Here is a 27763-nt window from a genome sequence, read left to right as displayed (position 1 = left end):
CTTAATTTTCTAGGGCTCCTGTTTTAAGGCATCCAAAATTTATTCTTGCACAGTTCTAGAGGCTAGAAGTCCAAAATCAAGGTGTTGACAAGGGCCATGCTTCCTCTGTAGGCTCCAGAAAGAATCCTTCCTTGCCTCTTGCAGTTTCTGGTGGCTCCTGACGATTCTTGGCATTCCTAGTCATGCGGCTAAGTCATTCTAATCTTTTAACTCGATTATATCTGCAAAGACTACAAGCTGACCCTTGAACAGGGGTCAGGCAGGGGCACTGACCCCACGTGCAGTCAAAACCCCAAGTATCCCTTTTGACGCCCCCCCCAAACTCAACCGCTAATTGCCTATTGTTGACCTGAAGGCTTATTGATAATATAACTAGCAAACGAACGCTCTTTTGATGTTATATGTATGTACTATGTGCTATATTCTTACAACAAAAGAAGCTGGAGAAAAGAAAATGTTACTAAGAAAATCATAAAGAAGAGAAAATACATTTATAGTCCTGCACTGTATTTATGAGGGAAAAAAAATCTGCATATAAGTGGACCCACACAGTTCAAGCAGGGTCATGCTGTTCATGGGTCAACTGGAGTTCCAAAGGAGGACCTGGAGGTCCTGGAGGTTAGGATTTGAACATATCCTTTGGGGGAGGGGGGCACACTTCTCCCCACTATACAGCCCCTTTATGCTACCTGTATTAGGATTGGCTAAAAGATGCTGCAGTCCCAAACGTAGCTCCAAACCTTGGCAGCTATTATGCAAAAGTTTGTCTGGTTGCTTTGGTTTTGTGGTTCCGCCACACCAACACAGGCTGCCAGGATTAGCACGGTGAAAGGGGTCCACAGGGAGCTCATGAGGTCACCAACAAGTCCATTACCACCAGACACAGCCTGTGCTCGCCTTGGGCCCCAGTTGCTGCAGGTCACTGCCACTCCTCCCTCACTTCTGCAGCTGATGCCTTCTCTAAATGGACACCAGGCACCTACACTGGACCCCAATGCCCTTGGAATGCCAAAGCCACACAGGTGGTCAAGTGGCACAGTCAGGGCACCTGGGGGGGCTCAGTCGGTTAAGCGTCTGCCTTCGGCTCGGGTCATGATCCCGGGGTCCTGGGATCGAGCCCCGCACCGGGCTCCCTGCTCGGAGGGAAGCCTGCTTCTCCCTCTCCCGTTCCCTCCGCTTGTGCTCCTTCTCTTGCTCAAATAAATTAATAAAATCTTTTTTTTTTTTTAAGAGGCACAGTCAAAGCTGCTCTCTGCAGAGGAGCCCCAAAGCTATGTTGTTTAGGCCCCCGGGTCTTACAAAGCCTTCTGGGAAACGGTGAAACCCTGAATAGGGCCAGGGATGTAAATGGACGAGAGGAGGCACACGTGAGGCAACAGAGAACAGTGGGGACTGGGGCAAACCAAAGCCCACGCCTCATCTAAACGGGGCAGCTGCGGTTTAGCTCAGGCTGCTGGCTGCCGTGTGAAAATCGGCCCCCAGGATTGGCAGATCTTTGGGCACTTTTTTAAAAGAAAGCCAGAAAGATTTCTACATGAAGTTGCCCAAGTTTCAAAATGCTGTTCAGGCTGGATTCAGCCCACAGGCCACGAGTTTGCAAGCCGGCTTGAGTGAGACAACTTTTTCCATCTCCCCAGCTCTCCACTCTTCAGCTTGACTCTCTGGCTATCCACAGGACATGGACATGTGTCAAATGGGGGCAGAGCCAGGAACAATCCCCCTCCCCCACTGACCTCAGACTCACCCTCCCTCAAATAGCCAGGGCTTCTCTCCTGGGGCTCAGGCTGATGGGTCTGGCTCCCTCCTGGGGTCTAAGTCCCTCCCGAGGGTCTCCTTTCAGATTGAGAGCTGGCAGGCCCGCAGCACACGGCTGCCAGGCAAGCCTGGGCATGTCTGAAGCCCACTGAGACCCAAGCTTCGGATGCTTTTCCGGTTCTCAAGAGAAAGTCCAGGCTCGTCACCATGACCCCCGAAGGCTCTCACTGGCAGATGGTTCCTGACCCTTGCAGCCTGTGACTTTGTTCCTCAAACTGGTCCCTGCTGACCCCAGCGCCATCTCTTCACCCTGCCCTCCCCCCACCCTTTTTAGATAGAGGGAACTTCTTTCTCCAGGGCATCTTGCTGTGTCTTCCCTCTCTGGACCTTTGCATGTAGGGTTTCCCGACTGTTTTTGAGACGCCCCCCCACCCCGACCCCCACCCAATACTCCCATGTCTCTCTGTAGATAGTAGCTCAGAAGTAACACATCTCTTCTTCCAGGAAGCCTTCCCTGACCATCTATACTGGTTTAGGGGCTGAGGACAGATGTTCCCACAGGCTGCTGGAGTTTCCCCTTAGCACTTAATTCTTTTTCCTGAGAAAGGGAGGGGACATGCGTCAAGGACAGGGACCATAACTGCTGTGTTTCCAAGTGTACCCAGCATCATGCCTGAGGCCCAGCAAATGCTTCTTGCAGGAGGAAGAAAGGAAGGAAGGAAATAGGGAAGGAAGGAGGGGAGGGATGGGAAGGGAGCTACCCTCCACTCTCCCTGTTTCCATCTCTCTGTCTCTTTCCTTTTCTGTCCATCTCTCTCCCTGCTCTCTGTCCTCATCGCCAAAGTTCTGAAATCTCCTCCTCTGACAATCAGCGCCGCGGATCATCTGTTTCTGAGTCGGCCTCCCCATCTTGGACCTGCAGGCCGACCTGCCCTCGCTCCCACCGCAGGCGTCCCTCCGAGAACCGCTGCTCCCCAGCCTCAGGACGTGGAGAGTCTAGAGGGGTCGCGCGGGCTGTTTCCCCGCAGAGGGCCCTGAGGCTGGGCGCCCGGCCGGGAGGCAGGGGTGGCGAGGTCGCGCACGGGCCGGGGCACGCCGAGGCCAGGAGCGGCGGGCGGCGGGGCTCACAGGCGTGGAAAGGAGAGAAGAGAGGGAGGGCGCAGGGCGGGTGGGGGGTGGGGCGGCGCGGGGCGGGCCTGAGCGCGCCCCCCTCCCTGCGCAGCCCGCGCCCTCCCAGCCCAGCGGGCCACATCTGGCGGCTGCCCCCTCCCTTGTTTCCGCTGCACTCAGACTTCCTCCCGCGGTGTCTGGAGGCTGCGCATCTGGGGCCTGAAACATACAAAGGGGCTGCCAGGACCGGCGGGAACGCGCGGCGGCGGCGCGGGCTGGGGCGCGGGGGCCGGACCATGCGCCGCTGAGCCGGGCCAAGCCCAGGCCACCGAGTCGAGCGGCCCCCTCGGAGCGCAGCGCCGCGCGGCGGAGCAGGCGCCAGCCAGACGGCGCCGCGGCCACACGCACCGAGCCAGCGATCCCCCGGGCGAGGCGCGGGGCCCGGGAGCGCAATGACCGAAGCGCGAGGGGCCCGGGGCGCGCTCGCCGGCCCGCTGCGGGCGCTCTGCGTCCTGGGCTGCCTGTTGGGCCGCGCCGCCGCCGCGCCGTCGCCCATCATCAAGTTCCCTGGAGATGTCGCCCCCAAAACGGACAAAGAGCTGGCCGTGGTGAGTTGCAGCGCCCGCCTCCGGCAGTCAAGTTCAGAGAAACTTCGGAGGATGGGGGGGGGGGGCCCCCCGAACAGCCCCCCCGGGGGGGGGCGGGGGGGGGGGGGGGGGGTTTGAAAAGGGGGGGGGGGGGGGGGGGGGGGGGGGGGGGGTCTTTGGTTAGCTGAGGGAGGGATGTCTTTTGCAAACCCTAAGGCAGTCTTAGTAATGGGAGAAGGCTTTTGATAAACAACCTGGCAACTTTTGGACCCGCGGGGTGGGCGAGAAGCCGGTGGTGGTAGGGCAGGGGATGCTTTGGCAAACAGCTGGAAGGGACCTCTTTTGTAAACAACGGCCGCATTGTCAAGTATCCAGGGGATCTGGCAAGGGGGCCGCTTTGTAAACAACTTTTGGACACATCTGGGGGATTGGCTAACCGGGGCTTGGCAAGCGTCTTTGTAGGCCTTTGGCCAAAGGCCTGAAAGGGGTCTCTTTTGAAAATGGAGGATCTTTTGAACCCCTGTGAGACTTTGGGAAAAGGGGCCTTTGGCACACAATTTGGGCTAACTTTTGCACACGTGTGGCTAGGAACTCAGGGCAAAGCAGAGCTTGGCCAAAGTCAAGGAACCTTTGGCATACATCTGGAGAGAGGCCCTGGGAGGGGATCATTTGGCAAGTTGTGGAGGGCAGGAGGGAAGCAGAGAGCGCATCTTTTTCAGCTGGCTCAGTGGACCAGTTGGCCAGGAGGGTCAAGGGTTGCACTTCGGAAAGTTTCCTCGAACTTCTCCAGAAGGGTTGGAGAACGGGAGGAGAGAACTGGCCGGCCAGGCGCAGGGAGGGGCAGGCGCACGGCGGCCCTGGCGCGTGGGGCGGGGGTGGACGGAGCCCCGGGGCGCGCCGCCAGCCAGCCCTCCCTCCTGGCGGGGCTGTGGTTCAGAGGTTGTTTTGCCAGCGCGCTCCGCTGGCTGGAGGAGCTCCCCCCCTTACCGACCGCAGTGTTACACGAGGGGGCTGGGGGCATCAGAGGGGCACTTCCTCTCACCCTGCGAGCGCCTCGGGGGTGGGGACCCCTCCAGATGTGCCTTCCAGCCTGCAAGACATCTGCTTCCTTACTCCTTCAGCCACCCCAGAAATCTCCTATTCTCCTTCATCCTGGTCCCCAACCGGCCCAGGACAGGACTTTTATACCCTCTGGTTACCCTAGGAACCCCTTCTCAGGACGTGACGCCACCGCTCCTTTTCCCTGCATATAGACCTCTGTCCCTGCTGGGTAAACGGGTGGGGAGACCTCACATTTTTAGGGGGCTGTTCATTTCAGGGGTCTGGAGCTGGCCTGCCTGATGAGGTGGCTGTCGGTTGAGGGTGACCTTTGGAGACCTGACAAAGCTTCGTGGGTCCCCATGCCTCCTACAGAGTCGGTGTTGCCCAGAGGCCATGCCGGAGGAGGCTTGAGGAGATGCCTCTGGACTTAGATTGCCTGGCTGCACATCAGGGAGTCATGAGCAACTGGCCTCCTTGGGGAAATGACTTCACTTCTCAATCTCGGCTGCTTCTGCAAACAGCATGATAGTGGGGGCTCGGGGTTAAGAGGGAGGTAATCCTGGACACCTTGAAGGCTACCTGGGGCCTGGTCAACACTCAACAAGACGTAACCTTTGTTATTACTCTCATTGTCACTATTATTGTATCCTCTCTTCCCCTTCTCTAACTACCCCCTAACCCCAAACAGGGTTAGGGCCCCTGTAATAAGGTCTCCAGGTTCTTCTCACCATTCCAACAAAGCACAAATCACACATCCAGTTTTCCACGGACTGTGGTCCATCCGCCTCCCTGCACTGGGATTTGAACCCTGGAGACTAGAAACATTTGCCGTGTTCACCAGTTTCTCCCCAATAGTGGCACAGGGCTTGGCACACGGTAGGAGTCAAAAAAATATTTGTTGAACAGATAAATGAGCCAGTTGGTCCCTGAAACTCCCTAGAGATCTGTTTTGTTTAGGCCTCAGTGAGCACGGAGGACAGAACGATTTTCTTTTTAGAAATGACAGCTCCGGGATTTGAACCCAGGTCTGTCTGCCGCTGGAGTCCAGGCACATAAGCCTTGAATCTCTTTATAAGGAAAGTGAGAAGACCAATCCTGCTGTCATCAGCAGTCGGGTGAATTAAGTCGGCGGAGGTAAAGAAGAGTGGCAGAGAGTTAATAGTTCCGAGCACGGGTTCTGGAGCCAGATGGCTTGGGTCCAAATCCACCTCAGCCGTTTGTGAGCTGTGGGATTGTAGGCAAGTTTCTTAACCTCTCTGGGCTTTAATTTATTTCTCTGTATGAGGGAGAGAATAAGAGTAACTGCATTCTAGAATTGCTATATGGGGCATATAGTAAGCACCCGATGCGTGCCCCAAGCCACGCGTTACAGCTTTTATGTCACTCAGCTAGTGGGCAACAGAGCTGGTTTGGGAACCCGGGATGCTACCTGGGACCGTTGGGCCCCTGACTCCTTGGGTCAGCAGGATGCCATCCTCACATGGCTGCTGGCCTCGGGGTGTTTCATTTCTTCCAGCAATATCTGAACACCTTCTACGGCTGCCCCAAGGAGAGTTGCAACCTGTTTGTGCTGAAGGACACACTGAAGAAGATGCAGAAGTTCTTCGGGCTGCCCCAGACGGGGGAACTCGACCAGAGCACCATCGAGACCATGCGGAAGCCACGCTGCGGCAACCCCGACGTGGCTAACTACAACTTCTTTCCCCGCAAGCCCAAGTGGGACAAGAACCAGATCACATACAGGTGCCAAGCCAGGGCGGCTGGAGGCAGGGCCCTGGGGCTCTGGGACACTGGGTCTCCTTGGGCCTTGCCTTCTCCCTTCTCCGGGGCCCGGGGAGTATCTGGTGAGGGCCTGGCAGCTCAAGGAGTTTGCCTACGAAGTTTTCTTAGGAACTGGAGTCAGACTGGAGCTTGAATCTCACATTTCCTAGCCTTGGGGCATTGGGCTAGTTAGGTTCCATGCGTTCAGCCTTGGCTTTCCAGTCTACAGAATGGGGCTAAAACATGACCTTCCTCGAAGGTTCGTTGGGAACTAAGCTTGGTCATGTATATGATGGGTCACTATATATGTCAGCGTCCAGCACACAGTGAGAGCGTAAGGAATGCGAGTCACTGTTGTTCTTAGATGGGCTCATTGGGGTGGGTGGAGGGATTTGATGATTGGCTGCTAATTGAGTTTTATATTCTATCAGAGAGTTGTTATTATTGGTTGTTAATTGGGCTGAGAGCTCTCCTCTGCCTGGCTCATGCTAGATTCCAAGGGTGAGATCTTTGCCCCGTAGCCCTTAATGCACTCACTATTCATGCCTCCCCGCCCACCAGCCAGAGGTGAGAAAGGAGACTTGAGCCAGGGCATGGAGATGTGGGCTGGTCTAGGACTCCACGGAAGCTCAAGGCATTCTGGGTGGGCTGTTCTCCCAGTAAGCTTTGCTACACACACACACACACACACACACACACACACACACACACACACACACCTGCCCGTGCATACACAGTCATACATGCACACAGAAACCCGCGCACTCCTTACGTGCTCAGGCACACACTCGCAAACTACACACCTGCACACACATTCACACACATCCACGCATGGTCACACAGCTGCACACACACCTGGGCATGTACGTGCATGCTCGTGTGCGTATGCATACTCCCTTTCCCTTGTGCACACAGACACCCTCACATGCATTTCTCCCCGCTGCAGGATTATTGGCTACACACCTGATCTGGATCCCGAGACGGTGGATGATGCCTTTGCTCGTGCCTTCCAAGTCTGGAGTGATGTGACTCCGCTACGGTTTTCTCGTATCCGCGATGGAGAGGCTGACATCATGATCAACTTTGGCCGCTGGGGTAGGCAGAAAAGGGGTCAGCAGCGAGCCGGTGCAAAGACAAGGGGGCGGTCTGGCCATTAGAGGGGCCCGGGGTCTTGAGCAGAGCTTAGACAGGGAAGTAGAAGATGTAGACCCTGGGCAGCCACATTGATGTGGGGGCAGGTAAGGTGACAGTGGGCATACCCCGGAGGCGGTGTAATCCCGAAAGCAGGTGGTCTGTGTGCACCGCCCAATATGGTAGCCACTAGGTACATAGGTCCATTCACGTTTAAATTAGTTAAAATTAAGTTAAACTGAAAATTCAGTTTCTCCATCACACTAGCGACATTTCAGCTGCTCAGTGGCCATGTGAGATTAGTGTCACTTGAATTGAACCGCACAAAGACTATCCCCATCATCAGAGAAGTTCTTTTGGTGGCGGACACCGAGGAATTCTAGATGTGAGAGGGGGTCAGAAGACAGTGGAGCAGTGTAGACTCCAGAGGAAGTGGACTAGCACCGAGATCAAGGACGCCGTGTGGGTTGGTCTTGTGAACACTGGCGGCAGTGTAGACGTGAAGGTGGGTGGTGTGGACATTGTGAATGCTATCGTGATGTGGGTAAGTGGCACGGGCAAAGGTGTTGACGCTCGGTGGTGCGCACTGGGTGGCGAAGTAGACATGAGGGTGAATGTTGTGGATATTGGCGATGGTATGACTTGAGGGTAAGGGATAGGGCTAAAACGGCAGTGTGGATGTGGGGTAGGTGATACAGACGACGGTATAGACGAAGAACAGTGACAGAGTGGTGAGGACACGGGGGTGGCACATTAGTCTGTGGGTAGGTATGATGTCACCGGCACTGGTGTAGACAGTGAAGGTCAGCGGTAGAGAAACTGGGGGCCGTATAGGCTGGAGGGGGGAGTGTAGACCACAGGATGGTAACAGTCAAGTCAGGAACTCTACCGAGATGCTGTGTTCCCAGGGCTGGATGACTGCACCAGGACAGGGAAGGGGACGGATGTCAGGGCAGCTAGGGGCCCAGGGATGGGGGTGTGGCAGGGTTTCGGAGCCCAGCTGGGACAGCTGGAAGCCGAGACCCTGTGTGTTGCAGAGCATGGAGACGGATACCCTTTCGATGGCAAGGACGGGCTCCTGGCTCATGCCTTTGCCCCGGGCCCTGGCGTTGGGGGAGACTCGCACTTTGACGACGATGAGCTGTGGACCCTGGGAGAAGGGCAAGGTAAGAGAGTGAACATCCGGGTCATGGCCGGGTCTCCTCTCTGGTCCTCTGCATGCCTCGCTGTCCCTTGGCCGCAAGGACCATGGCTTCCCTGGCCACCTCGGGCCCCTCCATCTGCTCTGATGGGAGCAGAGAGCCGGCAGCCGGAGGGAGGTCACATAACCCGGCTGAGTCAGCATCCTGGTCTCCAAAGAAGCACCCAGGGAGGCTGACTATCCACCCTGTGTTGCCCTAGTGGTCCGCGTGAAGTACGGGAACGCCGACGGGGAGTACTGCAAATTCCCCTTTCTGTTCAACGGCCGGGAGTACACCAGCTGCACGGGTACCGGCCGCTCCGACGGCTTCCTCTGGTGCTCCACCACCTACAACTTCGAGAAGGATGGCAAGTACGGCTTCTGCCCCCACGAAGGTGAGCAGCCGCCCGGCTCCAGGCTTTCCTCCGCAGCCTCCACCTCCCCAGGCGGTCCCCCGCTCTCCCCCGCCCTCCCCCCTCCTCCGCAGGCCTGACCCTGCCGTTCAGCCAGCATCCCCTCCCCCCGCACCACCCTCGAGTGAGCCACGGTCATGGCTGCGTCCTTCTCGCCCTCACAGTTATTTACATGATACTTCCATTAAATCGGTTGGTTGGTTGGTTGGTTGGTTTTGCCATTAGCAATATTTGTGAAATCACAGGTTTGATGTGTAAATTATTTCTTGTCTAGTGTGCACTAGAATGAACTTAGAACTGCTAAAACGCCCGGTGGTTCTCTCTAGAACCACTCTCTACCCCCAGGCGAGGATGGGAGCCTCAAGGACATGAGGAGAGGTGGGGGGATGGATTGGAAGCCCCACAGCAGGATTGGGAGGCAAGACTCAGACACCGAGGCTGGTGCCCGATCCGGCTTGGGGACAACGGCCCTGGGAATGTCAGCCATTGTTCCTGGTTCTGACGCTGATTCTTCCAGTGTGTGCGTGTGTGCGCGTGCATGTGTGTATGTGTGTGTGTGTGTGTGTGTGACAAGCACACGTCTGGGTGTGGGGGCTGTTCCATATCTGCCTCTCTGGGTCTTTTTGCTTGTGTCTGCATCTCTGTGTCTTGGCAAAGGCATTAGGCCTGACTCAGTATTTTTGTACGTGTTTTTGCCAATGCTTGGGACATAACATTTTCAGATATTTTGAAACCATATAGAGGAAGAAGTTTTTTAAAGGGGTAAGGGTACTGACGTACACACTCAATCCTTTTTTAGTATATCCTTCACAATGAGACACACCTCAAGCAGAAATCATAAAAAGATAACGTGTACATGTTCATGCTGGTCACATTGTTAGATTGGATGTTCCTAGAGGTCAAAAGCCCAGAAAACTAGGGGGAAATCAGAGAAAATCCAAAAATGAATTTTGTAAATGCTTGTTTCTTCTCCATCCCGTAAAGACTCTTTGATCTATAGATGCCTCTTTTGGCTGTAATTTTACACGTTTGTCCATCTCTCTGACCCTGTTGCAACTGAGCGCTGAGCACCGGCCATCTTAACAGAAGGAAAGGAACGAAGAGCTACTTAATCGTGTTCCTGTTTACGCTTTTAATACCAAAGCTTGCACAGTACTTCGTCTTAAGTAAGAGTTCAAGCCATTGACCATTAATAAGTCAGAAACTTTTAAACAAAAGTATTTTATGTATCTTGCTTTCCCAGCAGGGATTCAAGCAGAGTTAACCCTGCCATGTGTCAGTCCCTGTGATTAGAACAGAATGCCTTGATCGTAGAAGTGGAAACAGCTGTAATTCATAAGTTTGGTTTTTCCCTGCGTTGGCCATTAGCCATTTACTTGGTCTTTAGCCAGATGCAAGTACGTACAACGCGCCCGTGTTTGGGTCTTGGGATAGATGTCCTGGTTACTCAGCCCCTCCTGATGCTGAGTCAGTGTCCGCTTCTCTTTATCCTTGCTGGGGGCAGGATCTGAAAGGAGATGGGGGCTTCCTGGGTGGTAGACATGCAGCTGTTGGGAGGCCAGAGGCAGAGGCTTGCCTCTGTGGAGGTTACCGCTTTGCCTTTCCTTCTCTGAGGCCACCAAGGCATCTGGCTTCAGTTTCGGCTCATTGTTTCTGCCACTGCGGGGGGAAGGTCTCTTGGTTGGGGAGAGGGTAGTAGGAGGATATGGGGCCCTGGTCCTGTGATCCTTGGCCCTCATTTTGGTCATGGTGGAGTTAACGGGGGCTGATGAGGTCACCTCTGGCGCCTTTGCGCACAGATGGTCCTTGTTACGCACTTGTGGTTTTGCTAGTTGGCAATTCCAGAGACACACCATTTTGTAGTTTTGGGGTGGATGAAGGCATGGGGGAGCGGGCGGAGAACCCAAGACACACAAGCCCTGACTCTGAACCCTACTGTCCCCCAATTGTCCAGTCACAGCCTCTGTCTTGGGGAGGTCAGAGAGGGAGCTCAGAGCGTGTGTTAAAAGGTTTCTGAAGACACCGCCTCCCTTCCGTTCTCCCCCTCTTCTCCTCCTCTCTCCTGCAGGGACCGCGGCGGGCCATCCAGGAAAGCCCCTGGGGTTGAAAGGGAGGTGAAGTTTCCTGTGTGTGTGTGTGCGTGTGTGTGTGTGTGTGCACGCGCGCACGCACGCGTGTGCACATGCGCGCGAGCGTGTGTGGCAAAGACTGTGAGCAAGAAAGAGATGACCAGGAGCAGTTCCAGAATCAGCCTTCTGAGAACTGTTTTCCTATCTCTCCAGTGGAAAGACCCTTGTGGTCCTGCCAACCCCCGTCTGCATGGCCAGGCAGTGTGGACAGTTACCTTGGGGTGTGGGCCGGGCTCTGGAGAACCCCGTGCTGTGTGCCAGGTGGTAACCATTTCATTGTTGGGAGGAGGGCGTTCGGGTGGATTGAGGGAGGCATCCCTAAGGTCCCAGGGGGAGGGATCGAGCTGGCCAAGGAGGCAGGAATGCTCTCCAGGAGCCCAGAGAAACATCAGTTCATCAACCACTAGAGACAGGTTTTGAATATTTTCATGACATTACAACCTCACTGGTGTGACCTGGCCGCCAGCGCTGTGCCCCACGCAAGTGCCCAGCCGATCCTCAGCCAAGCAGGCGGGTGGCCTCTCATACTCGTACCCCTCCCCTCTCTCCCCCGCCCTCCCAGCCCTGTTCACCATGGGTGGCAACGCTGACGGACAGCCCTGCAAGTTCCCGTTCCGATTCCAGGGCACCTCCTATGACAGCTGCACCACCGAGGGCCGCACGGACGGCTACCGCTGGTGCGGCACCACCGAGGACTATGACCGCGACAAGAAGTATGGCTTCTGCCCCGAGACTGGTGGGTGTCACCGCCTCCCCCTGCCTCCCCAGGGCCAGCAGCCCGCCCTGTGAGAGAACACCTCCCAGAGACCCCTCCCCACCCCACCCCCGCCTCCTCCTTTCCCCAGGACCGGGCTGCCGGCCAGAGTGCTGAGCGGCTGGGACAGCATGGGCACCCACATCGGGACAGATGGTGCATGGACACCAATAGCCCGTTGAGCCAAATTGGGGATGCCTAATGTCTGGCCAGCTCAGGACCCTGCCTGAATGGTCCACATTCCCTCGGCTTCCCTGGTAATCATTTCTCTCTCTCTCTCTCCGTCTCATCTTGAAGTCTCTCTTCCCAGCTTTTCTTTGCTCTCTGTATCTCTAGCCTGTGGTTTCTGTTTTGCAGTAAGGATTCCCGGCTTCCTTTCTTCCTCCCTCCCTTCCTTGCTTCCTTCTACTTCCTCCAGCAGCTCTTTACCAAGCACCTGCTTTCTGCAGGAGACCCAGGTGGGTCCTCCACAGGACCCAGGATGAGGACGTTCACGGTCTAAGGAAGTATGTGGGCACCGTTAGCTCTGCCCAGCCCCCTCTACCTCTGGTCCCTCTGGCCCCATCCATGGGAGGCTGAGTAAAGCTCTGGAATCTGCGTGGGTTTGAATCATAGCCCTGACACTTCTAGCAGTAGCTGCTCAGGCTAGTTTCTTAATTTCTCCAAGCTCCCGTTTCCCATCCCATGGTCCCTACTGCACAGGATTGTAGAGACGTGTATAAAGCGCTTGCTCCAGGGCCCAGGGCTGAGCGAGTGCTCAGTGAGCGTGGTTGGTTAACGTCCGCATCGTGTCGTTCCCTGGCAGTGGCCTCAGATACCTTACTGCTCCGTGACCCATGTCCCTCACTCCACAGCCATGTCCACTGTTGGTGGGAACTCGGAAGGGGCCCCCTGTGTCTTCCCCTTCACCTTCTTGGGCAACAAGCATGAGAGCTGTACCAGCGCGGGCCGCAGCGATGGGAAGATGTGGTGCGCGACCACAGCCAACTATGACGATGACCGCAAATGGGGCTTCTGCCCCGACCAAGGTACACGGCTCTGACACCAGACGCCGCCCCGCCCCTGCACCGGAAACATTCCTGGGCCCTCCCACACACTCCCGGTATAGACACCACTCCCCCGACATCCCCATGTTGGTAGAGACACTGTGTTGGCGGAGGTCCTGCCCATCCATGGGAAGCTGCGCTTCCCCTCCTGACCTTGACCACCCTTCCAGCTGGGGTTCTTACTACCCCAAACATTCAGTGCTGGGCACAGGGTACCCTATATCAGAGAATGATTCCCCTATGAGGCATTCCCATTCCAATGGAGAGCTGCCTTTAAGAAGCTGGGCGGGCAGGAGAAAGGAGGAAAACAGAGGTAGCCTCATCCTCCAACGCCACCCTCCACGCATCACGAGAGAGCCCCTAGAGCCCTCCCTGCCCCTTCGACACCATCCTTTGCCAAGTTGTGAATGAGGGGGTCTGTGACAGTGCTGAGTGCTGAGGACTGGGCCACCTGAGACAGCTCTCTGCCCTCCAGGGCGCACAGGTTGGGGAAGAGAGTGACCAGGAGATAGGCCACGACCTTACCGCATGGTCAGTGCAGTGAGCAGGCTTCGTGGGGGCACTGTGCCCACTCTAGTCTGCAGGGCCCCATGGCATTGGGCTCAAAGCTCCCTGAGGGCCCCGATGGCCAGGGAAGAGGATGGTCCAGGGCTCGCCAGAATTAGATCAGCCTCTTTTTCTGTGACTTTTCTTCTTTTTTACTCACGATGAGGCGGACTTTGGATCATGCTAACTGAAAGAGGCTGGCCAAAGGAGTTTTTCTTAACCCCCGCCAAACACCATGCTAGGACATAGCCTGATGCTACCTGCTCTGCCCCAGCGTCTACTTCAAAGTGGGATTCTCCCTCTGCTGGAGTGGCTTGAGACTCCAGAGCTGATGTGGTATACTGGTGGTGTGTATTAGTTTCCCAGGGCTGTCATAACCAAGTGCCGCAAACTGGGTGTCTTAAAACAACAGAAATTTATTCTTGTGCATTTCAGAGGCTACAAGTCTAAAAGTCAAGGCATTGGCAGGACCACATTCCCTTGGAAGTCTGCATTGTTCCAGTGTCTGCCTCTCTTGTTACATGCCCTTCTGTGTATTTTCTCTTCTTAGAATGATACAGGTCACGTTGGATTAAGGGCCCACCCTACCCCGGTATGACCTTATTTTAACTTAATTTATCTGCAGAGATGCTGTATCCAAATAAGGTCACATTCACAGGTGCTTGGGGTTAGGAACTCAACTTATCTTTTGGGGAGACGCAATTCATCCTACAACAGGGTATGCAGTGGGGTTTGCCCTCTGTGGCTGAGTCTGGGCAACCACTCTGAGGGAGAGTGGTTTTTACTGCTTCCTGGGGAAGGAATGGTGGACCTACCCTCTTAACCTCTTTGGGGACCCTGAAGTGCAGGTTTTGCCCCTACTCTTTGTAGAGAAACACAAAGAGCCAGAAAACAGGATTTTTAACAAATGGGACTTGAAGTAGAGGATTTGTCGCTGCTTCTGGCTCTCCTTTATAGCTCCCATGAATTCCACCCTGGAAAGGACTTTGGCTGACCCTACTCGAAAGCAATGGGCATAGTCTCTCGGTCCCTGAATTCTCAGAAGGGAGAATCAGTACGAGCCATCTGCGCGGCTCTTAGCCCCACCATGGTGCTATCCTCAAAGTCCCCATCGCTGGGGCCAGAGCCTCACTGCTCTCTTACCTCTGTCCCGGTCTCTCTGCCCCCCTCCCCTCCTGCGGCCTTCAGGGTACAGCTTGTTCCTGGTGGCAGCCCATGAGTTTGGCCATGCGATGGGGCTGGAGCACTCTGAGGACCCTGGAGCCTTGATGGCTCCCATTTACACCTACACCAAGAACTTCCGCCTGTCCCACGATGACATCAAGGGCATTCAAGACCTCTACGGTAACCCTCAGCGTAGGGGGGCATCCGGATGGGGGTCTGGGGAGGTCATGCAGTCTGGGATGGAGGCCCAGGGCTTTGGAACCAGCAAGGTCCCATCTCTCCAGGACTGTAGGAGACAAAGGCAGGAGGCAGGAGCGTTGATCTGGTCTGGGGATAACAGAGCAACCCTACAAGCATTAGTCCCTTTGCTTTGGATGGTCCTTTTCCATTACAAATAACACCAGCGTTCCTGCCCCTCTCGGCTCCCCGGAGCCACTGCGTGAGGTCGGCAGGGGAGAAACTGACTCCCCGTTTTCTAGGTGAGTCAGCTGAGGCCCAAGGAAGGTGACCCTTCTGGCCCAGGGTCACCAGGTTTCATCCACCAAGTTAGGTTTAGAATCCAGGACAGTGAGCCAAACACAGGGCAGAACTGCCCAGCATATGGAAAGACCCTGATGATACGGGGAGTGAAAGTGTCTAGTTTTATCCCGATTCTTTTCTTTTTAGGATTTTATTTATTTCTTGGAGAGAGAGAGACAGAGATAGCAAGAGAGAGCATGAACCTGAAGGAAAGAGGCAAGCAGGTTCTCCACTGAGCAGGGAGTCTGATGGCGGGACTTGATCCCAGGACCCTAGGATCATGACCTGAGCTGAAGACAGATGCTTAACCAACTGAGCCACCCAGGCGCCCCTGATTCTTTTATTTTAATGTGTGATGGGCACAATTCAACCAGAGCTTGAAACTGGTGCTTTACTTATTAGCGCTTACAATGAGGCTAGAGTGGGCCCATTTAAAAAAAAGTCACTATGAAATGGTCCTGGACCAAGTCACAGTAGTGGAAATGGTGGTGGGTGACAGGGCTGGGGACACACGGATTTGGGAAAGAACACTAAATCAAGGGAGAGGCGCCAGGTTCGAGTGTGTTTGCCACTCACGAGCAGCAAGAGATGAAGCAGGTGTTTACCTCCCTGGGCTCGGTTACCTCATCTCTAAACTGTGGCCGGTTGCCATGAGGGGCAAAGGGATGAATCCTTGAGAAAGTGTCACACACCCGATGCTGGACGCAGAGGTGGCCGCTGATGGCCCTGACTCTCCTGCGGGCTGAAGAACCTGAGCTTTGCATTTTGAATGGTTGGGCAAGTCACTCAACCTCTGTGGGCCTCAGTTTCCTCATCTGTAAAATGGAAGTAATAACAGCACCTCCTGCCAGGGATGTGGTGAGGACTGGTTCAGGTGACGTCAGCAAAGAGCATTTGTCAAGTACCAGGTGCTTGGGATTCTGGTTTCTCTTTATTGCCCTCCCCCCACGTCCAAGCGTCATCTCTGGGTCGTCCCTGCACTCAGTCCAAGACCAGAATGCTATTTCTTCTGACCCTTCACAGGCTGGGGTGGGCAGCCCTGGGGGCTCAGCCTGGTGGGGAGAGCCCCTAGAGCTGGGGAGAGTCTGAGGTCACGTCTGCCTCCTGCAGGAGCCTCCCCTGATGCTGGCACGGGCACCGGCCCCACCCCAACTCTGGGACCCGTCACTCCTGAGATCTGCAAGCAGGACATTGTCTTTGATGGCATCTCTCAGATCCGTGGGGAAATCTTCTTCTTCAAGGACCGGTGAGTGCGGGAGCTTGCTTCCTGTCCTTGCCCTCTGCGCGTTCCCCATTATTCCTCTGCCCCCAGCCCTTGGTCAGGGAGCCTGCTGGGGGCTTCACAGAATGGCCTGTAGAGACAGTTTGTCCTGTGTATCAGACAGCCTCCAGATGTCAGTGTCTTACCGCAACGGGCATCTCTTTTGCTCTCTCCTAGTCTGTGGGTCTGCTAGGTGTCTGGGCTTCAGGCTGTGGTTTTTGGTTCGGGTACGTTCTGCATGTCACTCCTTCTCCTGGGGTTAGCAGCTGCTCGTGGCAGATGACAAGCACAAGAGGCCAAATCAAACCACACGAGCACATTTAAAGCCTCCACTCACATCATGTCTGAAAATATTCCATTGACTGAAGCAAATCACATGGCCAGGCCCAACACCTATCGTAGAGGGTGGTGCTGTGAGGTCACATGGCAAACGCACATGGATGTATGATTCTAAGATAAGCGTGGAGAGAAGAATTGGAAACAATAATCCAGGCTCCCCCAGGCTTTCTCCTGGAATGGCCTTGACCCCAGATAGCCAAATCGTTCTTTGTAGGAGGAGCAGGTAACCACAGGGGAGAGGTGGTGTCCTTCATGCTAGAGATAAAGGCCCCTACTCAATCAACCAAGTGCTGAGACTCACCCAGCTGCCCTAGCCCTCCCAGAGGATGGCAGACATTATCTAGGACTGCATTAAAGGGTCTGTCCATCATCCATCTGTACATACGTACATACATCTATCCATCACTCATCTGTTTGTCCATCATCCATCCACCCATCATCGTTTATCTATTATCCATTAGTCTGTCATCATCCATCCATCATCCATCCATCCATCCATCCATCCATCCATCCATAAGGTGTGGTAGTTGATGGAATGGCCTCTGGAGCCAGATTGCCTGGGTTGGAATCCTGGACCTGATATTTACTGGTTGTATGATTATAGGCAAATTAATTAATTATGTGTCTCCTTTGTACCTCAATTTCCTCATCTATAAAATGGAACTGGTATTCTAACCTATTTCATGGGGCTGTTGTAGGGATTCGATGCTGTAAGACTAGATGCTTAGAATAAAGCCTGACACAGGGTGAGTGTATTCGATCATACTAGCTAGTATTGTCAACAAACAATTCTTTGGCACTTACTGTGCCAGCTACTTTGCTTTAGGAGCTCGGGGCAGGAGATGGTGTGCTGGGAGCAGAGGGGCCACCTAATGCCTAGAGTAGCATTCTCAAAGAGAGGTCCGTGGGCCCCCTAGGGTGTGAATGTGAGGAGTGTGGGTTCTGCGCCCACCCCGAGGCCCTCTTGACTGAAATCTCTGGGAGTGGGCTCTAGGCATCCACATTTTCGCAGATTCCCCTGTGAGTCTTACGCACACTGAAGTGTGAACAGTGGCAGTCAAGTCTGGGAAACAGAGGCAGGGAGAGCTGAAAGCAGTCCACAGCTGAATGAGAGGAATGGAATTGCAGAAGCATTTGGAAAATGCTTGCCTGGACACCCACGAGTGTCCAGGGCCTTTAAAGGAGAAGCAGACCCAGGGGGCAGTGATGAGCTGACAGGTTGGGAAGGTATTTGAGTCAGGGGGTCCTGCAGGAGCGGAGCCACAGAGATATGAGAATTCCTGGCTTGGGGGAGGGATGGAGAGAGCCTGATGAGGCTTGAAGATGTTCTGTGAACTTTTGTGAGGAACCTCCTCTGGTCCAGGCACTGGGCTAGGTGCTGGGGGGGCAGATGCCCTGCTTTTTTGCAGAGTCTTCTGGCCAACAGGGAGATGGCCAGAATGCAGAGAGAGAGAGAGGAGACTCAAAATGCAGTGAGAAGTCAGGTACCATCAGGCCCTACTGTCCAGCACTGTCCTTAGCCTGGAGCTCTTCCCACTCGGGAGGCCCTGACATTCGGAGCTGAGACATGTGGCCCTAGGAAAGGGTGCAGAGCCCAGGCCCTGGTTTGTAGCCACCCCTGGCCTGACACAGCGTAATTTCAAAAGGAAGTTGATGAGCGTTTGATGGGTTCGTTGAATTAACCAGTAAATAAGCACCAGCCATGTGCAAAAATGGGTGGTAGGCACTGGGGGAGTGAGAAGGGTAATACCACAAGATAAGTAAACCCAAACCTCGGAGGCAGATCTGGGTTTGAATCCTGGCAATACCGTAATCTCTCTGAGTTTCATTTGCCAAGTTAGGATGGTGATACCTTCCTGCAGCTGGATGTTTTGGCTGCAAGTAACAGGGATCCGCAGCTCAAACCAACTGACACAGCGGAGAGAAACCGCTCGCACGTGGTATAGAGTCCAGAGGTGGGGTTGTCTCCGGGGGCAGAAAGAGGCTCAGTGACTCAGTGATGTCTTTGTCCACTGCCGTCCTCTGCATTGTTTTCCCCTCAAGGCCGGGTCCCTTGAGGCCATGGGGGCAGTAGGCTTCCTTGGCCACATCCAGCAGGAGAGAGTGAGAGGTTCCCCAGCTGTGAATTACAAGTCTGTTCAATCTCCTTGGGCCCACATAAATCATACAGTAACTGCTGAATCAGTGCCAATTGCCAAGAAATGCTAAGCTTTGATAGGCTTAGACCAGCGGTTCTCAAAACGTTGGCATGCATTAGGATCATCTGGAAGCCTTGTTGAAACAGATTGCTGGGCCCCAAGCCCAGAGAGTCTGGTGCATAGGTCTCGAGTGGGACCCAGCAAAGTTGTGTTTCCCAGTTCCCAGACGATGCTCATGCTGCTGGTCTGGGGATCAAACTTGGAGACCAGTGGCTTAAGCTAAGCAGAATGGGGATGGGGTCCAATTATGGGCAAGCCTGGATCATAAACACAGGAGTTGTGTGAGGAAGGATGATAGGGAAATAAATGTATCATAGATGCTGGTAGACCACCAAGAGCGCATGTTATCTTGTTGTATTGTGAAGGTTGCATTTTACACGACACACAAAGTGCTTGGCACTTAGTAGGTCCTCCATAAATAATAATAGCTCTCACCCTTGCCAAAGTGCACACGTCCATTCCAATTCAGGAAATACTTTGAGTACCATCGGCCCCTGCCTCAGTGGCCTTCTGATTTAGTAAGAGACATTTTAAAAAAACAATCAAACTACTATTCCAAGGCACTCAGTGTTAAAAGACTCCGAGGAGGAATAATATGGTATGGACAGAGGTAATTAGGGAAGGCTTCCTGGAGGAGGGAGCAAGACAGGGAGCAAAAATGTGGCTTCTCAGCCCTGGCATTTTGCAGAGGGGGCTCTGCCCATTCTCCAGTCCTTCTCCAGTATGCCTTTGACCTTGCCTCCCCCTCTGAGGGCATCATCGCTGGGAAGTTTTTGAGTGGGCGTGGGGAGGCATATGTGGGAACAGCTGCAGAGTGACCGAAGATGTGGTTTCCTGTGTCCCCTGCCCCCCACCCCAGGTTCATTTGGCGGACAGTGACGCCACGGGACAAGCCCATGGGGCCCCTGCTGGTAGCCACATTCTGGCCTGAGCTCCCAGAAAAGATCGATGCTGTGTACGAGGCCCCGCAGGAGGAGAAGGCTGTGTTCTTTGCAGGTGTGTGGGAAGGGTTCTGCCTGACCCTTGGCTCCCCAGGGCTCTGCACCATGGTTCCTGTGTACCCGTGGGGGCTCCCTCTCCTTTCTGGATCTGTTCTTTCAACCATCAGTTCCAAAAGCGTGGGCTTCATCTGGGAAATTGGCTCAGACACCCAACAGCAAACAGCACTAGCCCACAGAGTGAACATCCCATTACCTTTTAATTTTCAATCCTTCTAATTCCTCTTCTAGAAGGAAAATCACAGTTTAGTGCCGGGATGTCCGGCACTAAAAAGTGTCTCTTAACACTTTTCTAATGTTAGAGCCTTTGGCAGACAACAATTTTAGCCAGAACTTTTTAAAAGGGGATGACATTTTTAACGTTTAAAATAAATTTATTTCCAAAAAAATAAATAATTTAATTCTATGGAGTTCAAGATGAATTCCTTGAAAGCAAAATATGAAGTAAGTGATAGCACAGAAAGTCTCTGCAAGCGGTAAAAATGATCAAGGTAGGGTCACGTGGCCAACATTTGGGAAACCCTGTGCATCCAGCATTCATCTGAACTTACAGTGTGCCAGGGATCCAGGCCCTGCCCTCCCGGAGCTCACAAGCTAGGAGGCTATGGCAGGAGAGGGAGGATGGACAGGAGCCTGCCCTGGTCTGAGGTGTGAGCACAGGGACGGTTTTCTGGGGCAGCCAAAGCCTCGGCCGCATAACAGGTACATGTTCTACCAGCCGGGTCCCCATATCCTCCAACCCAGAGTAGTCCTGGGCTGTGGTGCCAGTGAAGAGGTCTTCGTGGCAGGCGTATTTAGCATATGTGGCTTGGTGAACGAGCAAGGGCTGGAGGCACCCCACCGCCCCCACTCATCTCCTTGGCCAGGCAGCTTCTGTAAGCAGTTGGTAAAACCATATACCTGAGTCCTGATCTGGGCACAAAACTGGAAGTGAGCGGGACCCTGTGTCCCTGTTGAGAATGGCCGCAGTGGGGTCCCCGACAGACAGATGATGGGAGGAACAGACCAGGCTGAGGGATTTCAGCACCAGCCACCAAAACACCCTTTGCTTCCGCCCCAGGGAATGAATATTGGGTCTACTCAGCCAGCACCCTGGAGCGAGGGTACCCCAAGCCGCTGACCAGCCTGGGGCTGCCCCCTGATGTTCAACGCGTGGATGCTGCCTTTAACTGGAGCAAGAACAAGAAGACCTACATCTTTGCTGGAGACAAGTTCTGGAGGTAAGGGGGTTAGCGGTGAGGACACGGTGGCAGAGGGGCGGAGGCAGTAGAAAGGAGAACAGCATAGCCAGCCATGTGGACATGGAGAAGAAGCTCTGTGGTTTCCTGTTTCCTGGGTCAGGGTCGGCGGTTTGGGGCCACGGATGCCCCCTCTCTGACCTCTAACCTGCCAGGGCTGCAGGGCGTCTGAAAGGTCCCCGAGTGATGAACATCCTTGTGCACGTTGCTGGTATGGGACTGGTCAGAACCTCCTTTCCTTCTCCAAAGCCTCCCATCTGGGGGTGACAAGCTGCAAAAGGGGGTAATAAAAATAAAGCTAACAGCTTCTACTACTGATGCTATATGCTAGACACTATTTCAAGGGCTTTATGAGATCAGTATTGTTACTATTGTTCCCATTTTGCAGATGAGGGAACTGGGGTTCAGAGAGGTTAAGTGTCTAGCTTAAAGTCACACAGCCATGTCGTGGCAGGTTGGGATTTGAACCTTGGAATTCTGGCTCCCAGACAACATGCTATTTATTCTTCACTGTTCTATACTGTACCGGAGATAGTGGGGTCCTCAGAAATAAGGGTGGTGAAGGCGCGGGGCGCAGGGGACAGAGGACAAAATACGATGAAGACAGAGATGGGTGTACCATCTGCCCACCGGAGCATCCAAATCAGGCCTCCCGGGAAGCAGCAGGCACCCTCGGGCGTGTCTACCACAGACCCAGTGTCTGTGGGCGCAGACTGGCAGGGGGCCAGTTCGGAAGCAGGTAGCTCCCTGCTCTAGGTCATCAAAAGGGAAGGGTTCAATTCCAAGAGGCCATGGTCAGGGCTATGGGTCAGGGAGCCCAATATCCAAGAACAGTCAGGGAAAGACTGCCCAGACTTCCAGAGTTTGATTATAATTCTTTGCATTCCCCAGACAAGGAAACTGCCCAAAGAAATTAAATAACTTGGTGTATGTTGCTTAAATGCAAGTGTGTTGACCACAGAGCCAGGATGATAACCGCATCTCCTGTCCCCTAACCCCACGCCCTTCCCGGGTACCCTCAGGGTCGTTCGGTCAGTGGGAAGGGATGGGGGGCGCAGGGGCTGGTCCCTGCCTTCCTCCTCGGGCTGTTACTGCATCTGGGCCCTTTGTCTGCCATCCCTGGAACAGTCCAGCTTCCCTCCCAGGCCTCTCTCTTCTGCCCCTTCCCTTCTCCCCACCACCCCACCCCCAGCTGCCCTGCATTCAGAAGCTGTTTGCCTGTGTCAGGGAGGAATTCCAGACGTATTGTTAAGACACTTAGCAGCTCAAGCTGGTGGATATCGCAAGCCTCAAGAAGGAACACAGCCAGGAAACCTTGGAGCGGACTCTCCGCCCACAGGCTCCGAACACTCCTCAGCACCAGCATGTACTACAAATGGCATCTCAGTGTGGTAGGCGCCCTGAATCTCCAAATCTTAGAATGCGGACAGTGAGAAACACAGACACACAGAAATGTGAATCTCAGAATCAAATCATAAAGACGAGTGTCTACGACTCATGGTGTTGGAAGGACTTCTGTAATCTCCCTCCAGTGCCCCCTGTGGATGTGAAACACATAGGACAGATGTAGCCACGTGTGAACATGAGTGTGTGTATGCACGCAGGTGCTTGGGCCGTGGCGGTGTCTTGCTGGGTTTCGGGCAGAGCTACCTGCTTCCCAGTCCCTTTCTACAACAGGCCCACTTTCCGAAGCTGGGGTCCAGGAGGCCCTGCTGTAGGTCAGTGACACTTAAATAAAAGCAGCGGAGCCGAAGGCCTTATCTGAAGCTCAGGAGAGACAGATGGGCCTCCCAAAAGAGGCGGTTGATGAACTCGAGACACTGTTACTGGAGCTGAGTCTGCAGAGGCCCCTGGAGGCGGACAGAGAACCGCTGATGACAGAGGACAAACATCTGCCTTCAGCTTGGCTTCCCCTAGCTTATGCCGGGGAATACCCAGCCCCTGCTTCTGGAAGCTTCCACAAAGCCCATAAATGTATATTCAATATCTCCCAAGTGCTAGGCACTTACCTGGGTGCTTCTGGAAGGCAGTGGTCAAGAAATAGTCCCACTTTTCCTTGTGGAGCTTATGATAGAATGAGGGAAATAGACATATGTGCATTTCACTTTTATTTCTTATTTAAGGTAGATGGTATTATTAGCCCCATTTTCTAGGTGAAGAAACTGAAGCTGCAGTGTCTCAACCGTGGAAAAGCTGGGATGCAAGTGTCTGTGTTCTTTTTTTCTTAGATTTTATTTATTTATTTGACAGAGAGAGACACAGCGAGAGAGGGAACACAAGCAGGGGGAATGCGAGAGGGAGAAGCATGCTTCCCGCTGAGCAGGGAGCCCGATGCGGGGCTCGATCCCAGGACCCTGGGATCGTGACCTGAGCCGAAGGCAGACCCTTAACCAACTGAGCCCCCCAGGTGTCCCAAAAGAAACCTTTTTAAAAGACAGCCAGCAGGAAGCACTGTAGGAGCCTGGGGACAGAGCGCTAAATGAAGAGCTTCAGGCCCCTGCAGAGCTAGCACTTTCTGTTGCCATGATGACATGTTCTTCCTCGAGGAAAAGAACTTGGAACCAAATCAGTTCACTTCTCTGAGCCTTGGTGTCCGCATCTATAAAATGGGGTTGCTTCCTGCCCTGCCTGCCCTCTGTGGGCAGACTGGACACAAGCAGAGGACACATAGCTCTGAGCAGGGGTGTCAGAGGAGGCGATGTGGATGGAGTGCTGGGACTTGGAGCTGCAGACTTGGCTTTGGGACGCCAGCTCACGAGGAAGCATGTTAGGTTTTGCAAGCAGTCTTATGATGCAGCTGGGATCAAGGAAGGCTTTTCTGGCAGTTCTCAGGGTGACGGGGAGAGGGGGAAGTGAAGCCCCCTGTAGAAGGGAACTTACAGGGGAAGCTGTTGGGGGACGGTCTCGGGTCGGGGTGGTCGGGCTGGCCGTCGGGGTGAGGATCCACTCTGAGGCACAGCCGAGGAAAGCCTGGCCGTCACCAGAACGGCATTCAAACACGGGTCTGTCTAGAAAACGAGCTCCACGAGGGCAGGACTTTATCTTGATTAATGCAATATCCACAGGCAGACAGAGGGGGAGCTCATTTAAATATTTAGGGAACAATAAATAGGTTGAGTGTAAGTGGAGAAGCAAAGGAATCAAAGTGACCTCAGCATTTCAAAAAATTCTCCCCGAAGTGAAAAAGGTGGCGGTATTGCTAGCCCAGAAGAAGATGCCAGCTAATACTCAAGGTATTTAGCTGGATAAAAGGCCCAGCCCAGCATAACTACTCACCCTGGTAGCTGCAGCAGGGACCGGGGTGGCGGGAGGCCCGCCCTGTGACTAACAGGGCTTGGGTTCCAGTACCACCGTGCGTTGTAACCTGGCTGTCCCAGGTGAGATCATCTTCCGGGATGTGGATTGTCACCTCCACCTGAGGGATAAAGAAGCAGCAGTTTGTCCAAGCTTCTCAGTGAAAGAACGCTGAGGCTGGATCCTGTCTGTGGGCTCCTAGTCCAGTGCTCCTCATACCGCAGCGGGGATCAGAGTTTATAAAGGGACTAACGTTTCCCAAATACCTACGAAGTACCAGATACAGAGACAGGCACTTTGCATATGTTCTTTCATTTCCTTTATATGTCAATTAAAAACATTAAATACAGCCCCATTTTACAGTTGGTAAAGTGGAGGTTCAGAGAGCCACTTGCAGCCCTGGAGCCAGACAGGCCTGGGTTGGATTGCCACTTGGAAGCTGGGTGCCCTTTCAAAGCCTCTGGTCTGTAAAATGGGTATTACGGTAGTAACCATGTCCTGGGATTGTCACAAGGATTGACTGAGAAAGTATATGGAAAGCGGTTAACATACTGCTTTACACGTTAGCAATAATCACAAGATTGCTTTTACGGGACTGGTTAAGGTCACGTAATTAATGAGTAGTGGGGTTGGCATCCAGGCCCCAGTCTGACTCCCTGGCCTTCCACTCCAGCCAGCTGACTCCCAGTAGAGCTAGGTCTGGTTTCCCAGGCTCAGCTAGGAACCGGCAGCTGGGCCCTCCCATCCAGGTTTGGAGGAGGGCTGGTCTTTAGGGAGGTCCCACTGGTTCCTCATATCCGTTTGCTTGCAGATACAATGAAGTCAAGAAGAAGATGGATCCTGGCTTCCCCAAGCTCATCGCCGATGCCTGGAACGCCATCCCGGATAACCTGGATGCCGTAGTGGACCTGCAGGGCGGTGGTGAGCTGCCCAGGCCCCTGTCCGCTTTCTAGGACATGCCTCCCCACCCCCATCCAGGGCCCAGCTCCTCCGAAGCACACACTCCCTCATTGTGCAGGGAGGCAGGCGGCGCTCAGGGGGGAAAACAAACCAGCCCCTTCAACCCGGTGCTGGGAAGGCATCCAGACCCCTGACCTCCGCTCACTCAGCCGGCCCCAGGCAGTAAGACCCAGAAAGGCCCCTCACAGCTGCAGGGCCTGGAGCCAGGGAAGGGGAGGGCAGGAGGCCTGCTGGAACAAGAAACATGGGCTCTGTGCCCTGGATTCATTCTGGGGTTTGGTCCAGGCCTTTTCAGGTTCCACAGGAGGCCTTGTGACTGCCTCCCATTAGCAGAAGGATGGCTCCATATGAGACAGGACAGACTTTGTCATGCCCTGTTGCTGATGTGGCAAAGATCTCCCACGCACTTCCATTCGCCCCTGATCCCTCGCTGAATAAAATACAACCAGTATCGGCAAGGGATAGCATTTGGAGTTTGCAAAACATGTTCCTGAGGTTTCTGTGAGATCTGCAGGGACCTGGAAAGGAGTCCAGTTTGGCTTTTTTTAGAGGAGGTTGCAATTAAGTTCCAGAAAGATTTCTTTTGAGCCCCTATCCTGTGCGAATCACATGGCCCTAACCTCCTGTGATGAAAGGTCTCACATGTCCAAGAAAGAGCTGTGTACAATCTAGGGGGGCTAGGTTAAGGATTATCTTCAAGAATAAGCATCGAGGGAGCACCTACTATGTGCTGGGATTTTCAAGACAGTAAATGAGGTCATGTATGTCAGGAGTCACACAGTTTAAGGCCCATAGTTGCCAGGCCAATAGCGCAGGTGAGTGAGGCAGGCAAGGCAGACAGGAGGGGGGGGTGAGGTCTGTGGTGAACCAGAATGCACATGGCTTATTTATAATCATCTGCTTCTCATGGTTGCTGCAAGAATGGGGGCCTCGAGCCATTAGGTATTCGGCTGTTTGAAAAGGAAGTGACAAATGTATATTTTCGTGTGAAATTTCCAGATGTTTATATGTTGGCAACTTACTCAGCATTCAGAACAAAACAAAACAAAACACTTGTGTGAGCCAAATCAAAGCCATCTGTAGGTCTGACAGGGCCAGAAGCCTCCTGTTTTGCCAACTCTGGTCTGTGGGAAGTGCTTCGTTTGTGCCCGTGCTCAGTGGAGTGCTGTTATTTATATTAATAATAGCTCATGTTATCTGATTTAATCCTCGCCACAAGCTCTAAGAGGTCATTAGCTTTATCCCCACCTCCAAGATGAAGAAACAGGGCCTCGGAGAGCTTACTTCCCTAGCCATTCTCCTTCCTCTGGTCTCCAAGGGGTCTTCTCTGGTTGAAAAACTTGTTCCGTATGGCAGGTGACTCTCAAAGCTCCCAGAACCTTCTATGTCTGTGGATGGGGTGATGACAGGCTCCCCTCTTTCTCATGCCAGGTCACAGCTACTTCTTCAAGGGTGCGTATTACCTGAAGTTGGAGAACCAAAGTCTGAAGAGTGTGAAATTCGGAAGCATCAAATCTGACTGGCTGGGCTGCTGAGCAGGCCCTGGCTCCCCCAGGCCCTGCCCCTCCATCGTCTTCTGCCTACGGAGCCCTGAGTGCCAGGGAAGGACCCGGATGGGCCTGGCAGCCTTCAGCTCTGTAGTTAGTCGGCGTGCTCACCCCTCCCTGGTAATTTAAGGTTCTGGAGAGTGTCTCTGCCCTGTGCCCAAGGAACGGTGCTGATTGTACCCCTCCCAGCTGCCCTCAGCTCCCACTCCATATCCCACCAGCCCTCCAGAGCCACCCCCAAAGAGATGCTTTGATATTCTCAATGCAGCCCCGCCTTGGGCTGCCCTGGTGCTCCCACACTTCAGGCTCTCCCCCGCCACGACTTTCTGTGGCTTACAGCACCCTCAGAGCCAACAGACAGAGACTGTCTCAAGAGGGCACTGGTGGCCCGACAGCCCGGCCTGGCATGGGGCAGTGGGATAGGGGCATGGTCCCCTGGCCACCCCACACACCGGGCTTCTCACTGCTTCCTGCCTTAGGACGTCTCCTACCTTAGCAGTTTGCTTTGTGTGCACTTTGTTCTTTGCTTTCTGTTTCTGTTTTTCCACTTTGACATCGAATTTCTTGACAGAAGGACTCAGGTTATCTGAAGTCACTCCACCGTGCATCTCAGCCCACAACGGGATGGTTCTTCTTGTTCACTCTATTTAGTACGCCCCTACCCCATCACTTCCTCCACTGGCTGGAGGAGAACCAAGCCATGGCTCCCCGCTCAGCTCCGCCCCCCTGCCCTTCAACAGTTCCCCATGGGAAATGTCAATCAGTATGAATAAAGACACCAATTGAGTGGCA

The 27763-nt window shown here is 54.0% G+C and overlaps 1 protein-coding gene across 1 annotated transcript; it reads left to right on the top strand.

The window, feature by feature from the left end:
* The first annotated feature begins 3041 nt into the window (after positions 1-3041).
* On the top strand, positions 3042-27763 carry MMP2 (matrix metallopeptidase 2). The gene is made up of 13 exons (XM_025852435.2): positions 3042-3473; positions 6010-6236; positions 7201-7349; positions 8423-8551; positions 8787-8960; positions 11670-11843; positions 12716-12889; positions 14642-14797; positions 16247-16382; positions 19794-19930; positions 20993-21152; positions 25276-25385; positions 26856-27763. Exons 1-13 carry the CDS (start codon positions 3318-3320, stop codon positions 26957-26959), a joined length of 1986 nt encoding a protein of 661 aa, XP_025708220.1. The 5' UTR covers positions 3042-3317; the 3' UTR covers positions 26960-27763.

This window comes from Callorhinus ursinus, unplaced genomic scaffold, assembly GCF_003265705.2.
Source record: "Callorhinus ursinus isolate GAN/ISIS: 27379988/994484 unplaced genomic scaffold, GSC_fseal_2.0 scaffold56, whole genome shotgun sequence".
Lineage (NCBI taxonomy): Eukaryota > Metazoa > Chordata > Mammalia > Carnivora > Otariidae > Callorhinus > Callorhinus ursinus.
Note: the sequence above shows the minus strand (reverse complement) of the source record. Positions and strands in the feature narration are given on the sequence as shown.

Bases quoted from the DNA above. Each gene is read 5' to 3' on its own strand.
- MMP2 (XM_025852435.2), top strand. From the start codon at position 3,318: ATGACCGAAGCGCGAGGGGCCCGGGGCGCGCTCGCCGGCCCGCTGCGG. The intron at 11,844-12,715 runs GTGGGTGTCACC...CTCACTCCACAG, and splicing joins TGGCTTCTGCCCCGAGACTG to CCATGTCCACTGTTGGTGGG. The intron at 14,798-16,246 runs GTAACCCTCAGC...TGCCTCCTGCAG, and splicing joins GGGCATTCAAGACCTCTACG to GAGCCTCCCCTGATGCTGGC.